Source organism: Oncorhynchus mykiss, chromosome 6 (genome assembly GCF_057628025.1).
Source record: "Oncorhynchus mykiss isolate SJ-2025 chromosome 6, ASM5762802v1, whole genome shotgun sequence".
Taxonomy (NCBI): domain Eukaryota; kingdom Metazoa; phylum Chordata; class Actinopteri; order Salmoniformes; family Salmonidae; genus Oncorhynchus; species Oncorhynchus mykiss.
The window spans coordinates 68,805,967-68,826,960 of record NC_143027.1 but is presented as its reverse complement, the minus strand read 5'-3'; the positions used below and the strand labels follow the sequence as shown (position 1 = coordinate 68,826,960).

Here is a 20,994-nt window from a genome sequence, read left to right as displayed (position 1 = left end):
TGTCATTTGCTACAGCAGGGTTTTTTCTGAACAGAGAGCACGTCACCACAGGAGCTCAAGTCAGGAGGCTGTACCCTGCCAGTTATCCCAGACAGACAGTGACAGATCCCAGTGTCCACAGCCTCCAACACCTATTCATGCGTTAGGGGTGTGCTATCATTGTACCCTCTTTTTGTCTGTACTTATTTCAATAGTGTTTCTACAGTGAAGAGTTCCCTGATTTACGCAAACACAACAACTGCAAGGCCAGTCACCTCATATTGCAACGGCTTCTCCTCCTCAGTGAGAAGAACATGAACGAAAACCGAAACAGTACCGCGTGGCAACAAACACTCACACGGAAACAAACACCCACAACTACGTAAGTATGATTCTCAATCAGAGACAACTAACGACACCTGCCTCTGATTGAGAACCATACTAGGCCGAAACAGAAACCAAACATAGAAAAACAAACATAGACTGCCCACCCAAACTCACGCCCTGACCATACTAAACAGTATACTAAACATACTAAACAACCCCCCCCCCCCCCCAAAGGTGCGGACTACGGCCGCAAAAACCTGAACCTATAGGGGAGGGACTGGGTGGGCGTCTGTCCGCGGTGGCGGCTCTGGCGCGGGACGTGGACCCCACTTCCCCACAGTTTTTCTCCGCCTCATTGTCCGCCTAAAAAAAAAAAAGTACAGGCTCAAGAATTCCAGTGACAATGACAACAATGCATGACAACATTAGATAGATTTCAAAATGTTGCAGTGAAATTGTACTTATCACTGCCAAATGTACATGTATTGATTCTTCTAGTTGGCCCATTTTCATTTAACTACAAGCGGCGACCCTCGCCGCCGACCTCGGACTGGGGACCCTAGAAATGGGTTCCGAAAGGACGGGAGACTCCGGCAGCGCCGGACAGGCGGGAGACTCCGGCAGGGGCGGACAGGTGGGAGACTCTGGCAGCGGCGGACAGGCGGGAGACTCTGGCAGCGGCGGACAGGCGGGAGACTCCGGATGCTCCGGAGTGAAGGGCGATTCTGGCATCACCTGGCTGACTGACGGCTCTGGCAGCTCCTGGCTGGCTGACGGCTCTGGCAGCTCCTTGGCTGACTGACGGCTCTGGCAGCTCCTGGCTGGCTGACGGCTCTGGAAGCTCCTGGCTGGCTGATGGCTCTGGAAGCTCCTGGCTGACTGACGGCTCTGGCAGGTCCTGGCTGACCTGCGGCTCCTGGCTGACTGGCGGCTCTGGCGGCTCCTGGCTGACTGGCGGCTCTGGCGGCTCCTGGCTGACTGGCGGCTCCTGGCTGACTGGCGACTCTGGCGGCACCTGGCTGACTGGCGGCTCTGGCGGCTCCTGGCTGACTGGCGGCTCTGGCGGCTCCTGGCTGACTGGCGGCTCAGGCGGCTCCTGGCTGACTGGCTGCTCTAGCGGCTCAGGACAGTCTGGCGGCTCTGGCGGCTCAGGACAGACTGGCGGCTCTGGCGGCGCAGGACAGACTGGCGACTCTGGTGGCTCAGGACAGACGGGAGACTCTGGCGGCTCAGGACAGACGGGAGACTCTGGCAGCTCAGGACAGACGGGAGACTCTGGCAGCGCTGGAGAGGAGGAAGGCTCTAGCAGCGCTGGACATGCGGGAACACCTGTAGGCAGAAGACGGAGAGACAGCCTGGTGCGGGGGGCTGCCACCATAGACCGGACCGTGCAGGCGCACTGGAGCTCTTGAGCACCGAGCCTGCCCAACCTTTCCTGGTTGAATGCTCCCCGTAGCCAGGCCAGTGCGGCAAGGTGGAATAGCCCGCACTGGACTGTGCTGGCAAACCGGGGACACCATGCGTAAGGCTGGTGCCATGTACGCCGGCCCGAGGACACGCACTGGAGACCAGATGCGTAGAGCAAGAAATTTATGGGGCTGCCTCTCGGGCTTCCAGCCACGCTGCCGTGCTGCCTCCTCATACCAGGGCCTCTCTGCCTTCGCTGCCTCCAGCTCTGCTTTGGGGCAGCAACATTCGCCTGGCTGTGCCCAGGGTCCTTTACCGTCTAGAATCTCCTCCCATGTCCAGGAGTCCTGTGTTCTTTGCCGCTGCTGCTGCCCTTTACCACGCTGCTTGGTCCTTTGTTGGTGGGTATTTCTGTAACGGCATTCCTCCTCCTCTTTTGAGGAGGAGAAGCGAGAAGGATCGGAGGACCAATGCGCAAAGTGGTAAGTGTCCATAATGTTTATTATAAGATATAAACTGAACACTATGAAATATAAAACAATAAACGTGAACATGAACGAAAACCGAAACAGTACCGTGTGGCAACAAACACTCACACGGAAACAAACACCCACAACTCAAAAGTGAAACCCAGGCTACCTAGGTATGATTCTCAATCAGAGACAACTAACGACACCTGCCTCTGATTGAGAACCATACTAAGACGGTTTTCGTTCATGTTCACGTTTATTGTTTTATATTTCATGGTTCAGTTTATATCTTATAATAAACATAGATTGCCCACCCCAACTCACGCCCTGACCATACTAAATAAAGACAAAACAAAGGAAATAAAGGTCAGAACGTGACACATATCTTCCCTCTATGCCAAGTTGTGTGCCCTTCATAAAGTCTGTTGGCATAGTAGCCGGAGACGAGGAGTCCTATCGGGATGGATCTCAGCGGCCTTTGTGGTCTGTGTCTTTTCACAGTGAATTGGTGTGCCTACTACCTATCTTGCTGGAACTTCAGTGCATTTTTTAAATCTAATGGAGGTCACCGTGAAATAGATTTTCTAAAGCTACTACATATATTGGAGCGTCACCCATTCCTTATAAATGTGTTACAGCTAAAACCTAGATGAAAGGGGATCAACTGCAGTTTTCAATTCTGCCTTGCCTGACTCTTATTAATAACAGAGTTTCCCAATATTCCACCTTTTTCTGTGTAGAGAGAAGTATGGAAAGGAAAGAATAACACAGAAGCCTTTGCTTTGTGATCGCTGTTGGCTACCAAGGTTTCATTTTTTTAAGGCCATGCATTTATACACAATCTCTCCCCACAGACCTGGATGCCAGCAATGTACAGAATGATGGGAATGTCCATGGACATAAGTATAAAAATGTCATTGCATCAACCACCCAGTTGACTAGGTACCAGACCTACATATCTACATTCTGAACTGTTCAAGTGAGCCAGTACTTACCATAGTCTCTTGTCAGATCCGGACGGGTCAGTTTGATGAGCGCCACGTGTCATCGTCACGTGGACGGGCCTGAGCATCTGAGGGCTGAGCCTGCCCCCTGGCTGTTTTTGGGCAGAGCGCCGGGAGGTGGAGCTGGTGGTGGACGCCCTCAACATCTTGCAGGGGGAACTCAAGGGACAGTACAGATGACTGACAAGGAGCAGCAGCTGCTCATTCATGTGAGGAAAACACAGTCTGCACCACACACTGCTTTGGAGAATTGTTTTTATTTGTTTAATTTCCTTATTCTATCACTGAGATGCATAACACTTGTTTTTGGAGTTCACAAGATCACTTCCTGTTCGATATACCAGTTTCCCCCCTCTTGACCTGTGCAGGAATGGCCAGGGATTGGCCAGATGCACAGGGCATTTGGTAAGTATAATGGTTTGATAAAAGCACAACTCTAAAACCAAACAATATAAACTATTTTAGAAGCGCTGAAACCTATGGAGATAACCCGTTGGTCTGGAAAGGCACAACAATCAGGAGAACTTCCTGTTGTGGATCAACGAGGAGGACCACACCCGGGTCATCTAGATGGAGAAGGGCAGCAACATGAGGGTGTTTGAGAGGTTCTACAGGGGACTGGAGGAGGTGAGCCCAGCAGAATCACTGATTGGATTCATTGCCTTCACCCACATGTTAACTGTGTCTTAAATGACACTTAAACCTTTCATGCTTTGTTGTGTCTTTTTATGAGCTGTTGTTGACATCACCACCAGGTGACGAGGCTGATCATGGAGAAAGGCTGGGAGTTCATGTGGAGCGAGAGGCTGGGTTACATCCTCACCTGCCCCTCGAACCTGGGCACTGGACTCAGGGCAACCTGCCTCGTCTTACCACCTCACTCACCTATGGGTTGACACATGAACAACCACATGAAGAAACTGTGCTAAGGGGATCCCTGTGCGGAGCTGTCCTCAAATTCCAGGATCCTAAATTCTCTGTTTTCTCTGTCGTTTTTTTTACTGGGATGCTCGTTTTCAGAAGATGCTGGACAACCTGCTTCTGCAGAAGCGAGGTATGGACGGTGTGGACTCCGCAGCTGTGGCACAACTTGTGACATCTCTAACCTGGCCAGACTGGGTGAATCAGAGGTAAGACCTCTGGATCTCTACACCACAGAATATAATGTAGTGACAGTGACAATCATAATATTCAGCTTTAATAGGCAGTTGTAGAGAGTGGAGAAATAATAGGTTATATGTGTTTGCGTGTTGTATGTAGGTCCAGCTTGTTCAGAATGTGATTGATGTTGTTAAATACCTGATTGCGTGTGAGAAGAGACTGGAGAGAGATCAGGATATCCAAATCCCTGCACCCATCTCAGTTCAGGTTGAGAGAGACTGGCCTTGCAGATGCCCGAGTTGCGATTTTACATTCACAAACAATATTCTTCAATAAAGCTATATAAATCCAAATCATTAACTGTGGTCCTCCTTTAATTTGAATGTATTCATATATAGCTGAAGAGTTTATAGCTGCTATTCAGGACTTTACCTGAATAGCAGCTATAAACTCTTCAGCTATACATCAATACATTCAAATTAAACTTGGGGATTGACCAGTAATTGTTGTGTACTATACAAAATGAGGTTGTGTCCTACTGCCCTATTTTTTCAGAGAGGTGCTTTTATATCAAATTTAATGAGTGCCCTCCACACTGTAACCACAGTAACAGAGTAGCATAATCCCAAACACACAGACACATCCGAATGATGCATGCAGAGTATGTCAGGCATTTGAATAGCATGAGGTGAAGGGTTCATTCCAGGATACAAATGGAACACAGTTCAAAATGTTTGGTTTATTTTTAAGTACAAATGTTACAATTCAATAAAAGAAGGTCAAAGAACAAATAAATACAAATGGGTTACTGTGTGTTGCACGATAGTTGCCATAACATACAGCATAGAGACAATAAGCACACAGTGAGGCTGTCAGCTGACCGTGTTGCCGGGGCCACATTCCTCCCTGTGGACGCAAACAAAACATACCAAACAATGATATCCCTACCACATAGTTACTGTTAAACATGACATTATGATGATATTGGTATGCTATTACAGACAAAAAACATAAATCATTGAACAACACCCATCAATAAGACCAAATTGTTATTTCCCTCTTTCTCATGAGATGATCTTTATCCATGTCCCTGAGTCCTTAACCTTTGAATCATTACCCCTGTGAATCCTTACCTCTGTGAATCCTTACCTCTGTGAATCCTTACCTCTGTGAATCCTTACCTCTGTGAATCCTTACCTCTGTGCTCTAACAGGACATCCCCCTCATACTGCGCCAGGCCCAAGGCATGTCTCTGCCCACTGTTCAGCTCCGCCCACTGCTTCTCTGTGACCACCCACGCCTGCTCCACATTCAGCCACGACAGCTGGACCGCACTGAATACCACCTGACAGACACGCACACACATCGTGCATCAACTAACAAAATGGGATGTGGTTTGGAGAGCATTATTTAAACAGCATTATCCAAACCAGCTCTTAAGTATCCTGAGGTGAACCAGAGAGAGACTCACAGCCATCTTTGTGGGGGGAATCAGGGCGATAGCTTCGGGGATGAGCCCCTCCATCTGCTCCTGTACCAGAGCAGACAGAACCATGTCCTCCAGACCCGCTGGACAGAGAGAGGGAGGGAGAGAGACAGGGAGAGAGAGAGGACTCATGTAATGAGTGTGCGTGCGAGGGGGGTGGATTCACTGGTCACTACCAACTAACTATTCCTTATAGTTAAGGATAAAATATACTGAATATGCAACAATAAAGCTTTCTGAGTTTAAACCCCTGCCCCATTTGAACAGCTGTACCTGCTAGTGTGCCGATCTCAGTGAAGACCTCTGGGCCCCAGGTACTGACGGGGCCAAAGGCCTGAGGACTGGAGAGACGGGCGGTCAGAGCCTCCATCTGCTGCTCTGAACACGGCAGGGCCAGCTCCCTCAGGAACAGAGCAGCCATGCTGTAAGTCATATAGCAGGAGGACTCATTAGGACTGAGTTGATGGAAGCATTATCACCAAGTGGAATCAGACAGCAAAAAATGACAGATTTTTGCCTTTTGCACTATAGGCTGAGCTTTATTCACAAGGTATGTAATCTAATATTTATGTGTTTAAAATAAAGTGTGTATTTCTAATACATGACTGACCTGAGGTTGTAGGGGTCCAGTCTGTTGATCTCTGACAGTGTTAAACCACAGAGCAGGTGTCCTAGAGAAGCCACTTCTACAGCTCCGAGCTGCTCCACCTTCAACTTCTGCTTCCGCATCACACCAACAACTGCTGCTCTCATCTGAAACGATTCACAGGGTTGGAGAGTCAAACAACTTACACCAGAAGTGGGCAACCCTCCACACTACAAATATCACACGTGAGATTGGAATATGGGAGGCTCGTCACCTTTTTTGGGCTCCAGTCGGTCAGAGCCCCCAGGTAGGCCAGGACACTCAGGTCAGTCAGGTTAATGTCCTGGAGCTCTCTCTCCCCCAGCTCAGTGACCAGACAGCCGAGCCCCAGGACCTGCTCTGGTCTCAGGCCTCTAACTGGACTGTAGGCCTGGAGGAGGGTGAAGGACGGGTGAAGAACACATTTCCACTGTCAATCTTTAGCAGGCAGTGATGAAAACCAAAACGTCTCTGATGTTTTGAAACTAACCTGCCTGAGCTTTACCCACAGTGCTCGGCGCTGCTCAGGGCTCAGTGAAGCGTCCTGACCTATGACCTCCACGCACTGCCTCAACTCCTCCCCTGCCATCCGGCTCAGCTGATTGGCTGTCCATGCTGAGGGGAAGGTGCCTCTTATGTCACCACAGCTTGGGACTGGCACTGGATGGATGACATGAGACCGCAATGAGTTTAGAACCACAATGCATGATCATCAAGCTTTCCTTCAGAGCTAGTGGGTATGATACATTTATGATATAGAGAGCTGATCAATGATGACCTTTTCTCCTGCTCTGTGCTCTGACAACCCCCCGTATCAGACTGTGGATCCTCTCTCTCTGGCCCTTCTGGTCCACACACTGGGACATACAGGCCTGACCCACATCACTGTTCTCCCAGCGCCACTGACCTGCCAGAACCTCCTCCACCGTGTCTGCACTCAACACCACCTGATATATGGTAGTAAAACACACACTTAGCACATCCTGCTAAAAGTACACACATGCAATCACATACAGTACTGCAGGGCTTTAATTGTCATCACCCATGATAAAGTGATAGTCATTATAAAGGCACTTGGTGTTTCGCCCATTGGAGTCCTCACCAGTGGGATGGAGTTGATCTGTTTTGGAGAGAGAGTAAACAACAGTCTGCCAACAAGCTCCACATCACCAACCGTCCATGCCGATGCCTCTCTACAATAAACACACACACACCAGCTTTCTGTTATAAATGCATACATGACATATACCCACAGGCCCAGTGCTGCCATAACCAGCTCACAACCACCCCAGGCCTCCCACTCTACCATCTCCTAAAAGAGACCCAGTTGTCTCTCACCCCAGCAGGTCTCTTCCAGTAAGCAGAGCAGCCAAGTCCTTCAGGGTGTCCCAGGGCAGGCAGTACCCCCTCAGCTCATCCAGTTGCAGCCCCAGGGCCCCTCTGTCCACCAGCCCCAGGGTATCCCTGTCCAGGAAGGGCAACAGGGGCCCCAGTAGGTCCACAGAGGCCACCCTGAGCTCCCTCTCAGCCAGGCCCTGAGAGGTGCTCTGAATGGACACATCAGAACACAGTTACTACAGTATAATTACTGCAGGTACGACAGTATAATGACTACAGTTGACAACAAAGCACAATCCGTTTAGCTGATTATTAAGTTTTGTAATGCCATGCAGTACAACCCTGTATCATTATGTTTGGATGAATTGATCAATGTGTATGTTTTATTAATCAGGAGGATTTCGTGCTAATAATATTATAGTCTCTCCTCACCAGCACAGTGATGGCCTTTTCTGCTAAGGCCATCTGCTTATGACGGGGCAGCTTGAGGAAGTCCACAAAGTGCTGCTGAATGTGAGCCAGGATGGCTGTCAGTGAAGTATTAGACAGGCTCTCAATCAGGTTCACCCTGGGACAGCAGGAATAACCAGATTAATATTGTATAGAGAAAGATTAAATGTTGGACCATTTATACAATATATTTTGGAGTGAATGATCTCTTACGGTAATTCTGCAGCAAACCAGGGGCTTATACCATCCAGGTCTTCCTCTGGTCTCTTCCGCAGCTCCTCTACAACGCATTTCCTCTGGTAGCAAAACACAAAACATCTGAACAAACTAGTATGAAATAGGAAGCTCTGAAGAATTCCATGAATACCTTTCTTGACATTTGATACGGTAAAATACTATAGATAAAGAAAGATGTATCTAAATATAGATAAATAAAAGGGAGGGGTGAGAGAGAAAGAGGGGGGGAGGGTGACACAAGGGATTCCATGTGGGTTGCTTGTGGTTCCTCACCAGAGCTGGTCTCACCCCTCCTGGCAACTCACTGACAAACTGAAGCAACTCTGAAAAATCGGTTTCATTGGTCCAAAGCTTTAGCCAATCACAGCTCATTCCACCAGCAATATGGCCCAAGTCCCTAAAGACCAAATAGATGATTGGATGAATAAATTGTATCTGGAAGACTGCATTGCATTTGTAATCCAGGTGAGGGAAACCTAAGGAAACTGGGTACTGACTGAGTCTCTAGTTTTGTCATGTAATGATTTGCATGAATATCACATGATATTCAATAACACAGCACATACCCATGACACCTAATAACATTTGACTTACTCTACAGTGTCTCTGGTAATGATTTCAGATTGATGGATCCTCTTGAAAAGTAGCTGAGCCTATATAATTCAGAAAGACAAAGTGTGTAAGAGAGAGAAAACAGGTGGTGAAAATAATCTAATACACCCTTAACTCTGACAAAATCTATTTAAGGTAGGCATTACTCATTTATATTCCCCCTCCAGACTATTGTACTACATCCAAACCAATTTGCTTGATGACGACTGAGGCGTATGGGGTATTAATATCCTGAATGGCTCATCTGAAGCATATCCAATGATTTGCAGATTAATTGGAGCCCAGGCCCACACTGGCAGCTTGGCAGCATGGCTTTTGCTCTAGAGCAACAACAGTAATGATGCTATACCATAGCCAAAGGAGTGGGTGTTTATGTAGTGTTGTCTGTTCAGACAGAGCATAGTGGAGATGGATGTGCACCTGTTGGGGGGACCAGGGCAGGTCTCTGTACAGGCTCATATCTCTCAGGAATGTCTCTCTATCCAGAACCTCTATCAGCTCCCTCAGGGGCACAAACGGCAGGAGACATTGGAGCTGCACTGTGAAGTTCCTTGAGTTGCTGGCTAAAGCCTTTTATAAAAGCAAAGGAGTAAACAATGGAATATGTATCTGAGTAATAGTAATTGGTAATAGGTTAAGTACTGTACTTATAAGGTAGTTGATGATTGACAGCATAATTGGTTTGTTAGCATTTAAATTCTACCATCTCTTTATTGTGTCATCATCTGCTCTCAGTGTGGTAAGAAAGACAATGCAGAGCCACTGGAAATGATGAATAAAGAACAGTTTGACAGCAAGGAGAAAGTAATCTCCCCACAGAGAAACAAGAGCACCTTCCTTACCTCCTGCAGTGCCCTGTGGAGCATGGCTCTATGGGCAGGCTTCAGGTCAGCCAGTAGAGTGTGCCAGCACTGGCAGTGAGTGGTTCCACTGATCTCAGACCAGTGTATGCCTCTGAGCACAGCAGGGGACAGGCCAGGCAGTAAGGATTTCAGCCTGCACAGTGTATCCATGGTGAGCTGACAAGGAGAGGATCATCATGCATATATGGCCTTGTAAGAATGCACAACAAGCTGTGTAGATTAAAACATAACTGAAGAGGTCACTAATAAGCCTTTACTTACATTTGTGTCTTGTGAAATGTTGGATAATATCTGGAAAGCCTGGGGGAAGTTAAAAACATGTAATGTTCGCTCAGCAGATAACAACATACCGGTAGATTCAGTGTGTAGACATAGTCCATGCAGTGCTGACCTGTGCTGGGGAGAAGCTGGGCAGACCTGGTTGTGTTAGCAGGTCCAAGAGCTGTAGTGAGGGCAGTGACTGCAGGAAGGAAGACCCTAGCTGGGGCAGTAGACCCCTGAGGGTGGCCAGTGCTGGAGGAGGTAGAGTGCTGGCATTCAGAGGCCGCACCGCCTGGACCAGCCAGAGAGACAGCTGAACATGGCAAGAGCAGGATCGACAGGGTCAGAGCCCCTCACATATGATATGGACTGTATACATATACAAATGGCATTTTTACTGATATCCTAACAGGTATGTAGGAGGAAAAAACTGTCACACTGCCACAAAATGAACTTGGAACTTTTGGAGTGCATCCCATTTTTTTTTACATGCAATTCTCTCTCACCTTGCCTGAATCACTGATGAGTCCCTCTGACACACAGAGAGCTAGCTGCTGCCAAAGAGCAGAGGACACAGGGGAAGCCAGCAGAAACGGACGCAGCTCCTCTGGTTTCAGGTAACAAACCAGAACTCCCAGCCTGTTGAGAAATAATGCCCTCGTCTCTCTGGTGTAATACACTGGTAACTGCACAAAGGGACACTGTGGCTCTGGTCAGAACTAGAGCACTATATGTGGAATAGTTTACAACTTGAGACCAAAGACCCTACCTCGATATGTTATCACTGGTGAAGTTCCTTTTTTTAATGAATAGAGTCCGTAGAACATGACGCCCTCTTGTTCCATCCAGACTGGTGTTTCCCAGAAACTCCACCAGGGGACTCAGCTTGAGGAGGGACATGATGACAGAGTAATGCCAATGCAGTACACAATACTTCATGATATCAGTAGAGTAGATAAGGAATGAGATGTGTAACCTGGTCTGATGTCAGCTGTTGAAATTGGCTGACTGGGAGATGTGGGAGCAGTGGGAGGATGGAGCTGAGGAAATATGGTGGCCAGGAAGGGACATCTCCCACTACACTGGACTGCAGGAGCCTCTTCACAAATGCCTGTTTCTGTGGAGACTTCATCTCTGTGCTGTGGTCACGGATCGCCATCAACCTATGATACAACACAGAACCAGTCAACCAACAACCTTTGACCTTTGGCATAAAATGGCAGCTCAGGTCTAGTAACTCACACACTGGTGTTGACCATCAGGGAGGTGGGGAAGCTCATGATGTCAGAGACGGACATGAAAGGTATGAACTGTGATAGGTCGACGAAGAGGTCAGGGGTCACACGAGGGAACTTGTGGATGAAGGCGGACGTCATGGTCTCCATGGCCTGCAGTTCTCTCTGAGAGGACTGGGGGAGACAGTGGTCTTTATTGACAGTAGTAGTAACTTAGTAACATCCCTACTTTCCAGCATCCATGACTAAACTGAGAGTGTTTGAGAACAAACCTGAGTGGTCTCTACGTGCAGCTGGTCCCAGCTCTGGTGCATGTGAGACAGAAACCTCTTCACCGCATCTTTCTCTGCTGACATCACCAGTGTGCGGATACTCTCCCTGGGCATTTGGAGGTACTCCTAGAGAGAAAACAATGTTCACCTTAGTACAGGTAACCAGTTAATCTGCATCCAAACCATTTTATAAAGGTGTACAGTACCTGCATTAGGACTCTGAGGGCAGAGGAGTTGTCCTCTCTCTCAATGAGGTCCCATAATACAGGCTGTCAGGACAGAGGGGGCATTCACATTACCTTCATGTGTCTATGTTTATGTGTATGTGTTCTATGTATAAGGTATGTGGCTTACACTGAAGCAGCTGAGCAGGTCCTCTTTGAGAGCTGCGCTCTGTTCCCTGCGCAGGAACAAGCCCACGGTTTGGAGCACGCTCAGTGATGCGTCGGGACGCAGAGTTGCCCAGAATGAAGCGTTGTCAAGGAGACTGGAAAGGAGGATGGCCTGGCCCAGGCCCTGCCTCACCTCCCCCTCCCCCTCATCCAATCCCGCCGAGAGCCCAACCACAAAGTCCAGTACCCTCAGCACGTAACCCACAGCCCCAACCCAGCCCCCGCGTTCACCCCCATCCACCTCACACACACTCAGCCTGTGCAGTGCCTCCAAGAGCAGCGGAGCAGGACTCACACACAGCTGTGATGTGTCAAAGTCGTACGGCGCCGGGAGCATGTCAAAGAACCACTGGAGGAAGCACTTCCTGTCCTCCTGTTCTACATCCAGGTCAACGCAAAGGTCAGAGAACTGAGGATAGGCTGAGAGTAGCCGGCGGTAGAGGGTGGCATTGCTACAAACATACTCCCTCAGCCCCTCTGTACTGCCACAGAGCTCCAGTAGGGTGGCGTTGGTGAAATGCTGCAGGCTCCACTTCCTGTAGTTACATGTGTCTTCTATGGATTCAGGGTGGGAGAAGTTGTGGAGTCTGGAGCAGTACTCTGCAGCCCAGCTGCCCTCCGGAAGGGATGGGTGGGAGGGATGGGCCTCAGGGGACTCGCTGCCACACAGGGCTGAGACCAGAGCAGAAGTGTTGGGCAGGAAGCAGCGTCTGAAGTCCTGGGCGCTGAGTGACCTGGTGCCCAGCTGGGCCAGGCAGGCTTCGTCAGGCCCTGGGCTGCCCCCGCCCTCCACCACCTCCCCTGACAGCTGCACACACAGGTCACCTATACTGGACTGGTTGAAGTAGTGGTAGTCCTTCATCTCTGCAGCCTGCAAACATCACAGGCAGAATGTAGTTAGACATTGTGGAGAAGTTAAAAAAGTGAGTTGAGAACCCAACTCTTTTGCATTCAGAAGTGGGGTTTAATCATGGACTGTACCTGGTGTGCTCTCTGCAGCCAAAAGGAGGTGTTGGCACACACAGTGTTGTTGAACTGGTGAGCGAAGAACTCGCTGCAGACGTGGACCCACAGGAAGTCATCCTCGGCTGCAGACAGGTACCAGGCGGCGTCGGAACACGTGGCGTGTAGGTCGGGTCCAACCTGACCAACCTCCGGGTCCACAGACCCATCGTCCCCGTCAAACAGGTTACAGTAGAGGAACACAGTGAAGTTGGACACACCTGTAAGGCCTGGGATAGAGGCGTTACACGCTGCTTCCAGGATCTCTGCTGAGGCAAAGTACCCCATCTCTCTCAGGTGGCTGTGGCCAACTTCTACTGCCTCGGACTGGGGCTTGAGGAGACGGGAACTGCGGGGTACTGGGGTTGAGGTGGGTGGTTGTTTCTGTTTGGGTGCCCTGCGCTGTGACAGGGCTGGTCTAGGGCGAGAGGGGCGTGGTGGGGGTCTAGGGTCCCCGCTCTCACCCTCTATGGCTGGGCAGGAGAGGAAGGGAGGGGTGCTGGGAGGCCCCTGTGAGTTGAAGCCCAGAGCCTGAGCATTCCATGTGACATTATGTCTAATCCCCCTACAAGTCACAGACAAGGGGAGAGAGTATGGTACTACAAACAACATATATTTTCTATTAACCTCATATTCTTTGTGAGGGAAAGTTATAAAATGAAACCCTCATGATGCATGCAGTTTATATTATATGCTTAGTTTTTTCTCGATTACGTACCATAAGATTAGCTGTCTCAGGTCACCTTTGAAAAGATAGATAAAAAAAAGATAGATAAAAGATAGATTAATGGAAAATCACAGACAGTGTAAGAGAGCTAGTGAATATTATGGTAGATCAATGGTGGAAAAAGCGACTTGCACCGTACAATCGGGCCTGATGTAACAGCATAGCTGGGCTCACAATGCCCATGAGATAGTGTTACTGGCATCAATGAGAGGGCAAAGAGATTAGCCAAAGCATGGGATGCAGGGTAAAACTGATCCTCTCAATGACTAACATGGCCATTATGATTTTAAAGCACTGTCAGTTCAAACACACTCATGTGTCATGGGTTTCAGTCTAAATCATTCATGACTAATGAGTAAGAGCTGTTTGAGACATATTATCAGCTTAGTATGAAGGGAAATCAAATTCAAGAAACCTTGATCAACATGTATGACCCGTCTCTGACATGTGTTTTATAAGAACAGTAAAAGTAAGAGCATGTATACTGAACAAAAATATAAACGCAACATGTAAAGTGTTGGTCCAATTTTTCATGAGCTGAAACAAAAGATCCCAGAAATTTTCCATACGCACAAAAAGCTAATTTCTCTCAAATGTTGTGCAAAAATGTGTTTACATCCCTGTTAGTGAGCATTTCTCCTTTGCCAAAATAATCCATCCACCTGGACAGGTGTGGCATATAAAGAAGCTGATTAAACAGCATGATCATTAATTACACGGACGCACCTTGTGCTGGGAACAATAAAATGTGCAGTTTTGTCAAACAATACAATGCCACAGATGTCTCTTTTGAGGGAGTGTGCACTTGGCATGCTGAATGCAGGAATGTCCAAAAGAGCTGTTGCCAGATCATTTCATGTTCATTTCTCTACCATAAACCGCCTCCAACATCGTGTTAGAGAATTTGTCAGAGCATCCTGAGTAGCACAGCGGTCTAAGGCACTGCATCTCAGTGCAAGAGGTGTCACTACAGTCCCTGGTTTGAATCAAGGCCGTATCACATCCGGCCGTGATTGGGAGTCCCATAGGGCAGCGCACAATTGGCTCAGCGTTGTCCAGGGTAGGATGTCATTGTAAATAAGAATTTGTTCTTAACTGACTTGCCTGGTTAAATTAAATCCAACCACAGCTCAAGTGTAACCACGCTAGCCCAGGGCAGCCACATCTGGATTATTTCTGTCTGTAAAACACCCTTTTGTGGGGGAGAACTCATTCTGATTGACTGCGCCCCTGCCCAGTTATGTCTATAGATTAGGGCCTAATGTATGTATTTCAATTGACTGATTTCATTCTATGAAGTGTAGCTCAACAAAATCTTTGAAATTGTTGCATGTTGAGTATATATTTTTGTTTAGTATAGCTAGCCACCAGGGTTGAGGCTCAATTCCAGTTGAATTCAGTCAAATCACAAAATCCTCAAGGAAATAAATAGGAAGTATTCCATTCATACATTGAATTTCAGCTCATCCACTGAATTGACTAAATTGAAGTGGAACTGACCCCAACCTTTTGGTGAATGGGGAGCATCATGGACTCACCTACGGAACATCTGCCCTTATGTTTGAGCTGTGTCACGTCCACCACGCTGCTGACATCATCAAGCAGCGCCATGGTAACACGGGACACCTTTCTCCTCAGGTTGCCGTACACGGAGCTGCCCACCCTGTGCAAGAATCCCCTTCTGAGGCCGTCCAATCCCTGCAGCAGGGCAGGGTTTTGCTCTGCCAGCTGCCCCGCCCTCTGCCCCCCATCAGAGCGTGATAAAGCCTGCAGGAGCAGTGTATGAAGGGAGTCCAGGTCTCCCCCCATGTCCCTTCTGTCCCCAACATCCCCTTGAGTGGCATTCCCAGACAACCCCTCATCTCTCAGGGCCTTGGGGGGCATGCTGAAGGGTTTCAGGCGCCCAAAAGCAGCTGAGCCCCTTCTCTGGTTGGCCCCCATCCCCGCAGGGTGCAGGTTCACCACGGGCTTCCAGTTGCGTGTCTCCATGAAGCGGAGAAACTGTGTTAGCCAGCTGACACTGAAGGCACATTCATTGCGGCCCCTAAGGGCACAGATGAAGCCCTGCAGCCCGGCGCTGGCCTGGCCATAGGTCCCACTGACCAGCGCCTGCAGGGCCGCCTCAAGCAGGGCACTCACTGTCCTCCAGTTCTGGGACAGGAAGTCAAGCAGGGGCCTGTGGGGTTGCCGCTCAGACAGGGACATGAGGCTCTGCAGAAGCCCCAGCAGCCCGTCCCAGTGAGGGCTGCCTCTCAGGGACAGGAACCAGTCCTGGAGTCTGACGCTGGGCCTGGGGGGCTCCCGGGTGTCCCACTGGTTCAGCGCAGCGCCCCCCTCTGACTGGATAAAGGACTGCAATACCTTCTCCCACAGTTGTTCCTCGTCAGAGACGAGCTGTCGCTCCTCCAGCTCAGCACCCATCTCCTGGAGGTACATGGAGATATTGTAGAGGAAGCCTGACAGACGGTGCCTGTCCACAGGCTTCTGGAGGGAGGGGAGGCCCATGCTCTTACTGGGCAGCAGGCCCAGGGTCTTCAGACTTCCCATGATGCTCCTCACCACGCTGTGGACCTGCTGGTCTTGGGTTCTCTCCGGGGAGGCAAGCTCTTTGCTAGGATACCACCCCCCTCCTTTACGCCATATTGATACTAACTCCTTGAAAATGGGCTCTCTTTGGTCCTCTTTTTTACTTGCTGGAAATTATGTTGCAAAGCCATATTTTGAGCATGATACAGCAAACATTATTAATATCAAGGCATCATCACACCATTACACTACATCATAACAACAAATTGTAAGATACAGTCTCCTCACCTGAACTCTTGGTGGATGTATTGCCCAGTAAAACAACCAACAGTGTGATGCGCATGACCCTAAACATCGCCATCTTCTCTACCACCTCCAAGAGCCAGTGCTGATGATGTCACAGTGATGTCACATCTGTCTCTGAATCTGTGGCCTAAGTCTGATTGATGTGATATCCTTGAGTTTGGACTGCATCCCCTGTTACAGCCTTCCTCTGGCAATGGGTTGGTGTCAGTAGCGTGGACACAGGGAGTAGAGTGTTTCATTGTAGAGTGGACATTAAACCTTAATGACAGGCCACCATCACCTGACCACCTTCCCTCTCAAAATAGAGGTGTATTACCATGGATTTCAATCAACTGAGGTATATTCTTTGTTCTTTCTATGAACTTGAAGCAGTTTTGAGTGAGACTTTGAAATATGAAATGCACAGAAGGAATACAAATACTGGTACTAAATAAGTTGTTAATCTATCCAGAAATATTCTCTTTTCAAACGGGTCTTAGACATTATGAGAGCATGAAGATAGGTTAACATTTGCCACCTATGCATCTCTATCCATATACATGGGATTTGTTTGATGTCCCAAAAATACTTAACAGCAGTCATCTGCAATATCAAAAGGAGTATAAAGAGAATTATAATTGTTTGTACTCACCAATGACGCTCTATTCAGTTCTTCAAATCCTTGAAAATGTGTTTATAAGGCTTTGTGAATATCTCCATAAGTTCCAGGTATAAATGTGCACTAAAACAATATTATTTGACCTCTTTTCTCTCTGTCTGTCCCTCTCACTTTCAACTTCTCTCCCTCACTCTGTTTCCCTGTCAGCCCCTCCCACTCCTACTCTCCCTCCTTCTGTTTCCCTGTCAGCCCCTCCCACTCCTACTCTCCCTCCTCTGTTTCCCTGTCAGCCCCTCCCACTCCTACTCTCCCTCTCTGTGTTAATCTTGTTTTGTGCACCTGCTCACCCAGACCAGGAGATCCAGTTGGATGAATTAGGACCATAGTTTAGCCTCATATTTCAGTGGTATCCCCCTATCTTGTGCCAGCTGACTGTTTTCTAAGGTGAGTTTAACGCAATGGAGGACAGGACAAATCAAATCAAATCCAATTTTATTAGTCACATGCGCCAAATACAACAGGTGTAGGTAGACCTTACAGTGAAATGCTTACTTACGAGCCCCTAACCAACAATGCAGTTTAAAAAAATATAGATAAGAATAAGAGATAAAAGTAACAAGTAATTAAAAAGCATCAGTGAAATAACAATAGCGAGACTATATACAGGGGGGTACTGATACAGAGTCAATGTGCGGGGGCACCGGTTATTTGAGGTAGTATGTACATGTAGGTAGAGTTATTAAAGTGACTATGCATAGATGACAACAGGACAGGACAATGGACAGGACAGGACAATGGACAGGACAACGGATAAAGTGTTGTCTATAAGGCGCTGAGGTTGCATGTGTATGAACAAAAATAAACTTTAACAAAACTCTATGACTGTCATACTGTAGAGATGGTCCCTTCTATCAGGGCATTTACTATAAAAGGTTTAGATTTCCCCATAATATGTGAAACAACCCACTTTTGGAAAGAATGAAACAAACTTGTTTTGCTGTATTTCAATAGTTCTTTGCATCTAATATGTTGATTTCGGTGTTGTTTTGAAACAATCCCAAGGTTAGGACTGTCAGCTTGATTCACAAGCATGGTTCAAATCTGGATGGTATTAATCACACCCAGGTTATCTCTCCCATTCTCTAGCTGTCCAATGTCTCCCACTGACTAATTCTCTGTTGAGCTGTCTCTCAGCTAGGGCTCATCCTGTGTGACTCTGGGTCTGTGGAGTATAGGTTTACCCAGAGGGCCAAGCCAGCACCTCTCTGTTGGCTGTCACAGAGCAGACACATCCATCCTCCAGTCACTGCAGCCACACAATCAAGCCCTGTACTGGGCCACAGCGGCAGGCTCCCTGGTTTCAGACCGCTGTCTGCAGGCCCCGTAACCTGAGTGGGGAAAGTGAAAGGATCCCTCCCTGCGCCCCTGGCCCTTTAACTCTGTGTCACTGTGGCCTGTTGTGGAACAATAACTTCCTCTTGTATTATTGATGTTGTAGGGAACAGCAGTCAGTCAGCGCTGTGGGTTTCAGTTTGCTAAAGGAATATATAATGAGAAACAGGATAGCGCCAGCCTCTCTATCTATGTCCCTGCAAAACACACTGGTGAGACCTTCGAAACAGAGGATGCTGGAGAGACAAGGGACCTGTTTGAATACATGATGAGGGCATCCTTCCCAAAGAGATAGATATTCTATCTATCTCTATGATCCATCCATCCTCCCCTCTTGAAATAATCACTTGTTGGATGGGTGAAGGCAAGGACGGTATGGTACGTATTAATTTGTGGATGTCCATCATCCATTTTGTATGATACTGTGTAATACGAATTACAATTTGTATGATATGTTGCGAATTTGCAAAATGTATCATATATTATGAATTCCAATTTGTTGTGACTAACATTACCTAGCTGGCTAACGTTGGCTAGGCTAGGGGTTAGGGTTAAGGTTAGGAGTTAGGTTAAAGGGATGAGGTTAGGGTTAGGGGATGGGTTAGCTAAAATTGTTAAGGTTAAGATTAGGGGAAGGGTTAGCTAACATGCTAAGTAGTTGCAAAGTAGCTTAAAAGTATAAGTAGTTGACAAGTTGCTAATTAGCTAAAATGCTAATATTGTCCGTGATGAGATTCGAACCTGCAACCTTTGGGGTTATACGCCCACCGACTCACCCCGACCAACCACCCTCGTTTTTCCTAAAGGAAACTTCTGTCTTATGTAACTATACCAAATGTAACATATCATACTAATTTGAATGTCCTGGATTTACTTTTACCATGTTACGTCTATTCTATGAGACCAGGCTGGACCCTCTTATGTTATATCAGCTCTATTTTCCAAAGCATCTGTAGGCTAATTCCTGGTGATTTTATTAATCATCATATTATCCTTATTGTGTCAACAATGTTCTTGGACCACATGAAGAAGTTGGTAGAGACTAAATTAAAACGTACTGAGCTCTGTAATTTGACTAATGGGACCTACAAAGACAATGCGGGTGCAGTCTGAGCTTCTCCTTGTGAACTTGACAGGTTACGTGACGTTTACCTGTTCAGGAGCTTCATTTGATCCAACTGAATACAGATACTTGATGTCAGGTACTGTACATGATAGATCAAGAACAGCAAAGGGCTGAGATTCACTCCACCGGGACTGAGCACTGGGGCATCATGCAGAGGATGATCAGCTTCACTGTGCTCCTCATTACTGCTCTGTTCGCATTTTTTTCCAGTCTGGAGAAGGAATACATATATGTGAAACAAGAAATGAACTGGCAGCAGGCTCAAAAGTACTGCAAAGAGCACTACACTGACCTGGCCTCCTTCAATAAGCTGTATGATGATGAGCTCAAAACCATAGGGGGCAAATATGGCACCTATACCTGGATTGGCATGTACAGAGATGACTTGACTACAGAGTGGAAGTTGTCTGGAGGGGAAAGCTTACTCTTTAAAATGTAGGCTCCTCAGCAACCAGATGGGAGCAAAAATAACTGTGTTGTAATGCAACATTTGACGGGTTATGTGAGAACTGTGCTGAAATACACCCTTTCTTCTAATATAAGGAGAAGCGTGACAGTGATCTGGTCCTGGTAAAGGAGAAGAAGACGTGGGAGGAGGCTCTGGAGTACTGCAGGCAGCACCACAGTAACCTCTCCAGCCTGCTCTCTAAGACAGAGCATCTCCAAACCCAACAGCAAATCTCAGAGGCCCTGGGGGACTCTGGCCAAAATGGGAAAGCACTGGGGAACCTGGGACTGTGAGGACAGGCTGAACTTCGTCTGCTCCACGAAGAAAGAAGAAAAGACAGAGCCTTCTAGGCCTCCTATTGTCTATCATGATGACCAATGTTCCCTCTAAGCTGCACATGGGCACGCAATAGTCCCGAAACTGCCACGCAGCTCCCTCAGGATTGCAGCAAAGAAGAAATATCAGCCAACAGAGGGAGAGAAGCCCGAGATTGAACTTCACTGACATTTCTAGAGTTTTCGTTGTTACACTATCAACGTTTCTCTATACTGTGGCAATTGTGATCGAATCAACCGAATATTAGCCACTTTCAATGCAACATTCTCAAAAGATTCTCTCTACAAGGGGTTAAACCAAGGCCTCATACCTTTTAAAAGGTTAATACATTTTGTTATGATAAACTGTAAGGACTCCTCTCAGGAGACCTCTGTGTGTGTGTTAAAACCTGTTTTGAGTGTTGTGCCCTTCAGACACTATCAGAAGGCGAAAACCGCCTACGCTCATACTCCTCCTGTCTGGGCCCCACCGTGG

The 20,994-nt window shown here is 47.8% G+C and overlaps 1 protein-coding gene and 2 pseudogenes across 1 annotated transcript; 2 read left to right on the top strand and 1 right to left on the bottom strand.

The window, feature by feature from the left end:
• Positions 1-2,644: 2,644 nt before the first annotated feature.
• Positions 2,645-4,701, top strand: LOC110526956 (creatine kinase U-type, mitochondrial-like; annotated as a pseudogene).
• A 307-nt stretch (positions 4,702-5,008) lies between these two features.
• On the bottom strand, positions 5,009-16,745 carry LOC110526955 (stereocilin). Its single transcript, XM_090238723.1, has 29 exons — positions 16,603-16,745; positions 15,327-16,481; positions 13,780-13,804; positions 13,041-13,626; positions 12,022-12,930; positions 11,874-11,936; positions 11,668-11,793; positions 11,403-11,569; positions 11,137-11,323; positions 10,930-11,045; positions 10,667-10,799; positions 10,291-10,473; positions 10,161-10,199; positions 9,879-10,055; positions 9,457-9,606; positions 9,019-9,077; positions 8,698-8,821; positions 8,401-8,483; positions 8,170-8,305; positions 7,738-7,946; positions 7,502-7,592; positions 7,178-7,346; positions 6,890-7,059; positions 6,635-6,790; positions 6,385-6,527; positions 6,048-6,196; positions 5,760-5,857; positions 5,486-5,633; positions 5,009-5,194 (listed from the first exon to the last, which is right to left on the bottom strand). Exons 1-29 carry the CDS (start codon positions 16,673-16,675, stop codon positions 5,094-5,096), a joined length of 5,925 nt encoding a protein of 1,974 aa, XP_090094849.1. The 5' UTR covers positions 16,676-16,745; the 3' UTR covers positions 5,009-5,093.
• A 3,139-nt stretch (positions 16,746-19,884) lies between these two features.
• Positions 19,885-20,574, top strand: LOC149983062 (putative C-type lectin domain family 20 member A; annotated as a pseudogene).
• Positions 20,575-20,994: the final 420 nt, after the last annotated feature.

Bases quoted from the DNA above. Each gene is read 5' to 3' on its own strand.
- LOC110526955 (XM_090238723.1), bottom strand. From the start codon at position 16,675: ATGGCGATGTTTAGGGTCATGCGCATCACACTGTTGGTTGTTTTACTG. The intron at 11,324-11,402 runs GTGAGTTACTAG...GTTGTATCATAG, and splicing joins CTGATGGTCAACACCAGTGT to GTTGATGGCGATCCGTGACC. The intron at 10,200-10,290 runs GTCAGCACTGCA...AACTTCCCCCAG, and splicing joins CCAGCTTCTCCCCAGCACAG to GCTTTCCAGATATTATCCAA.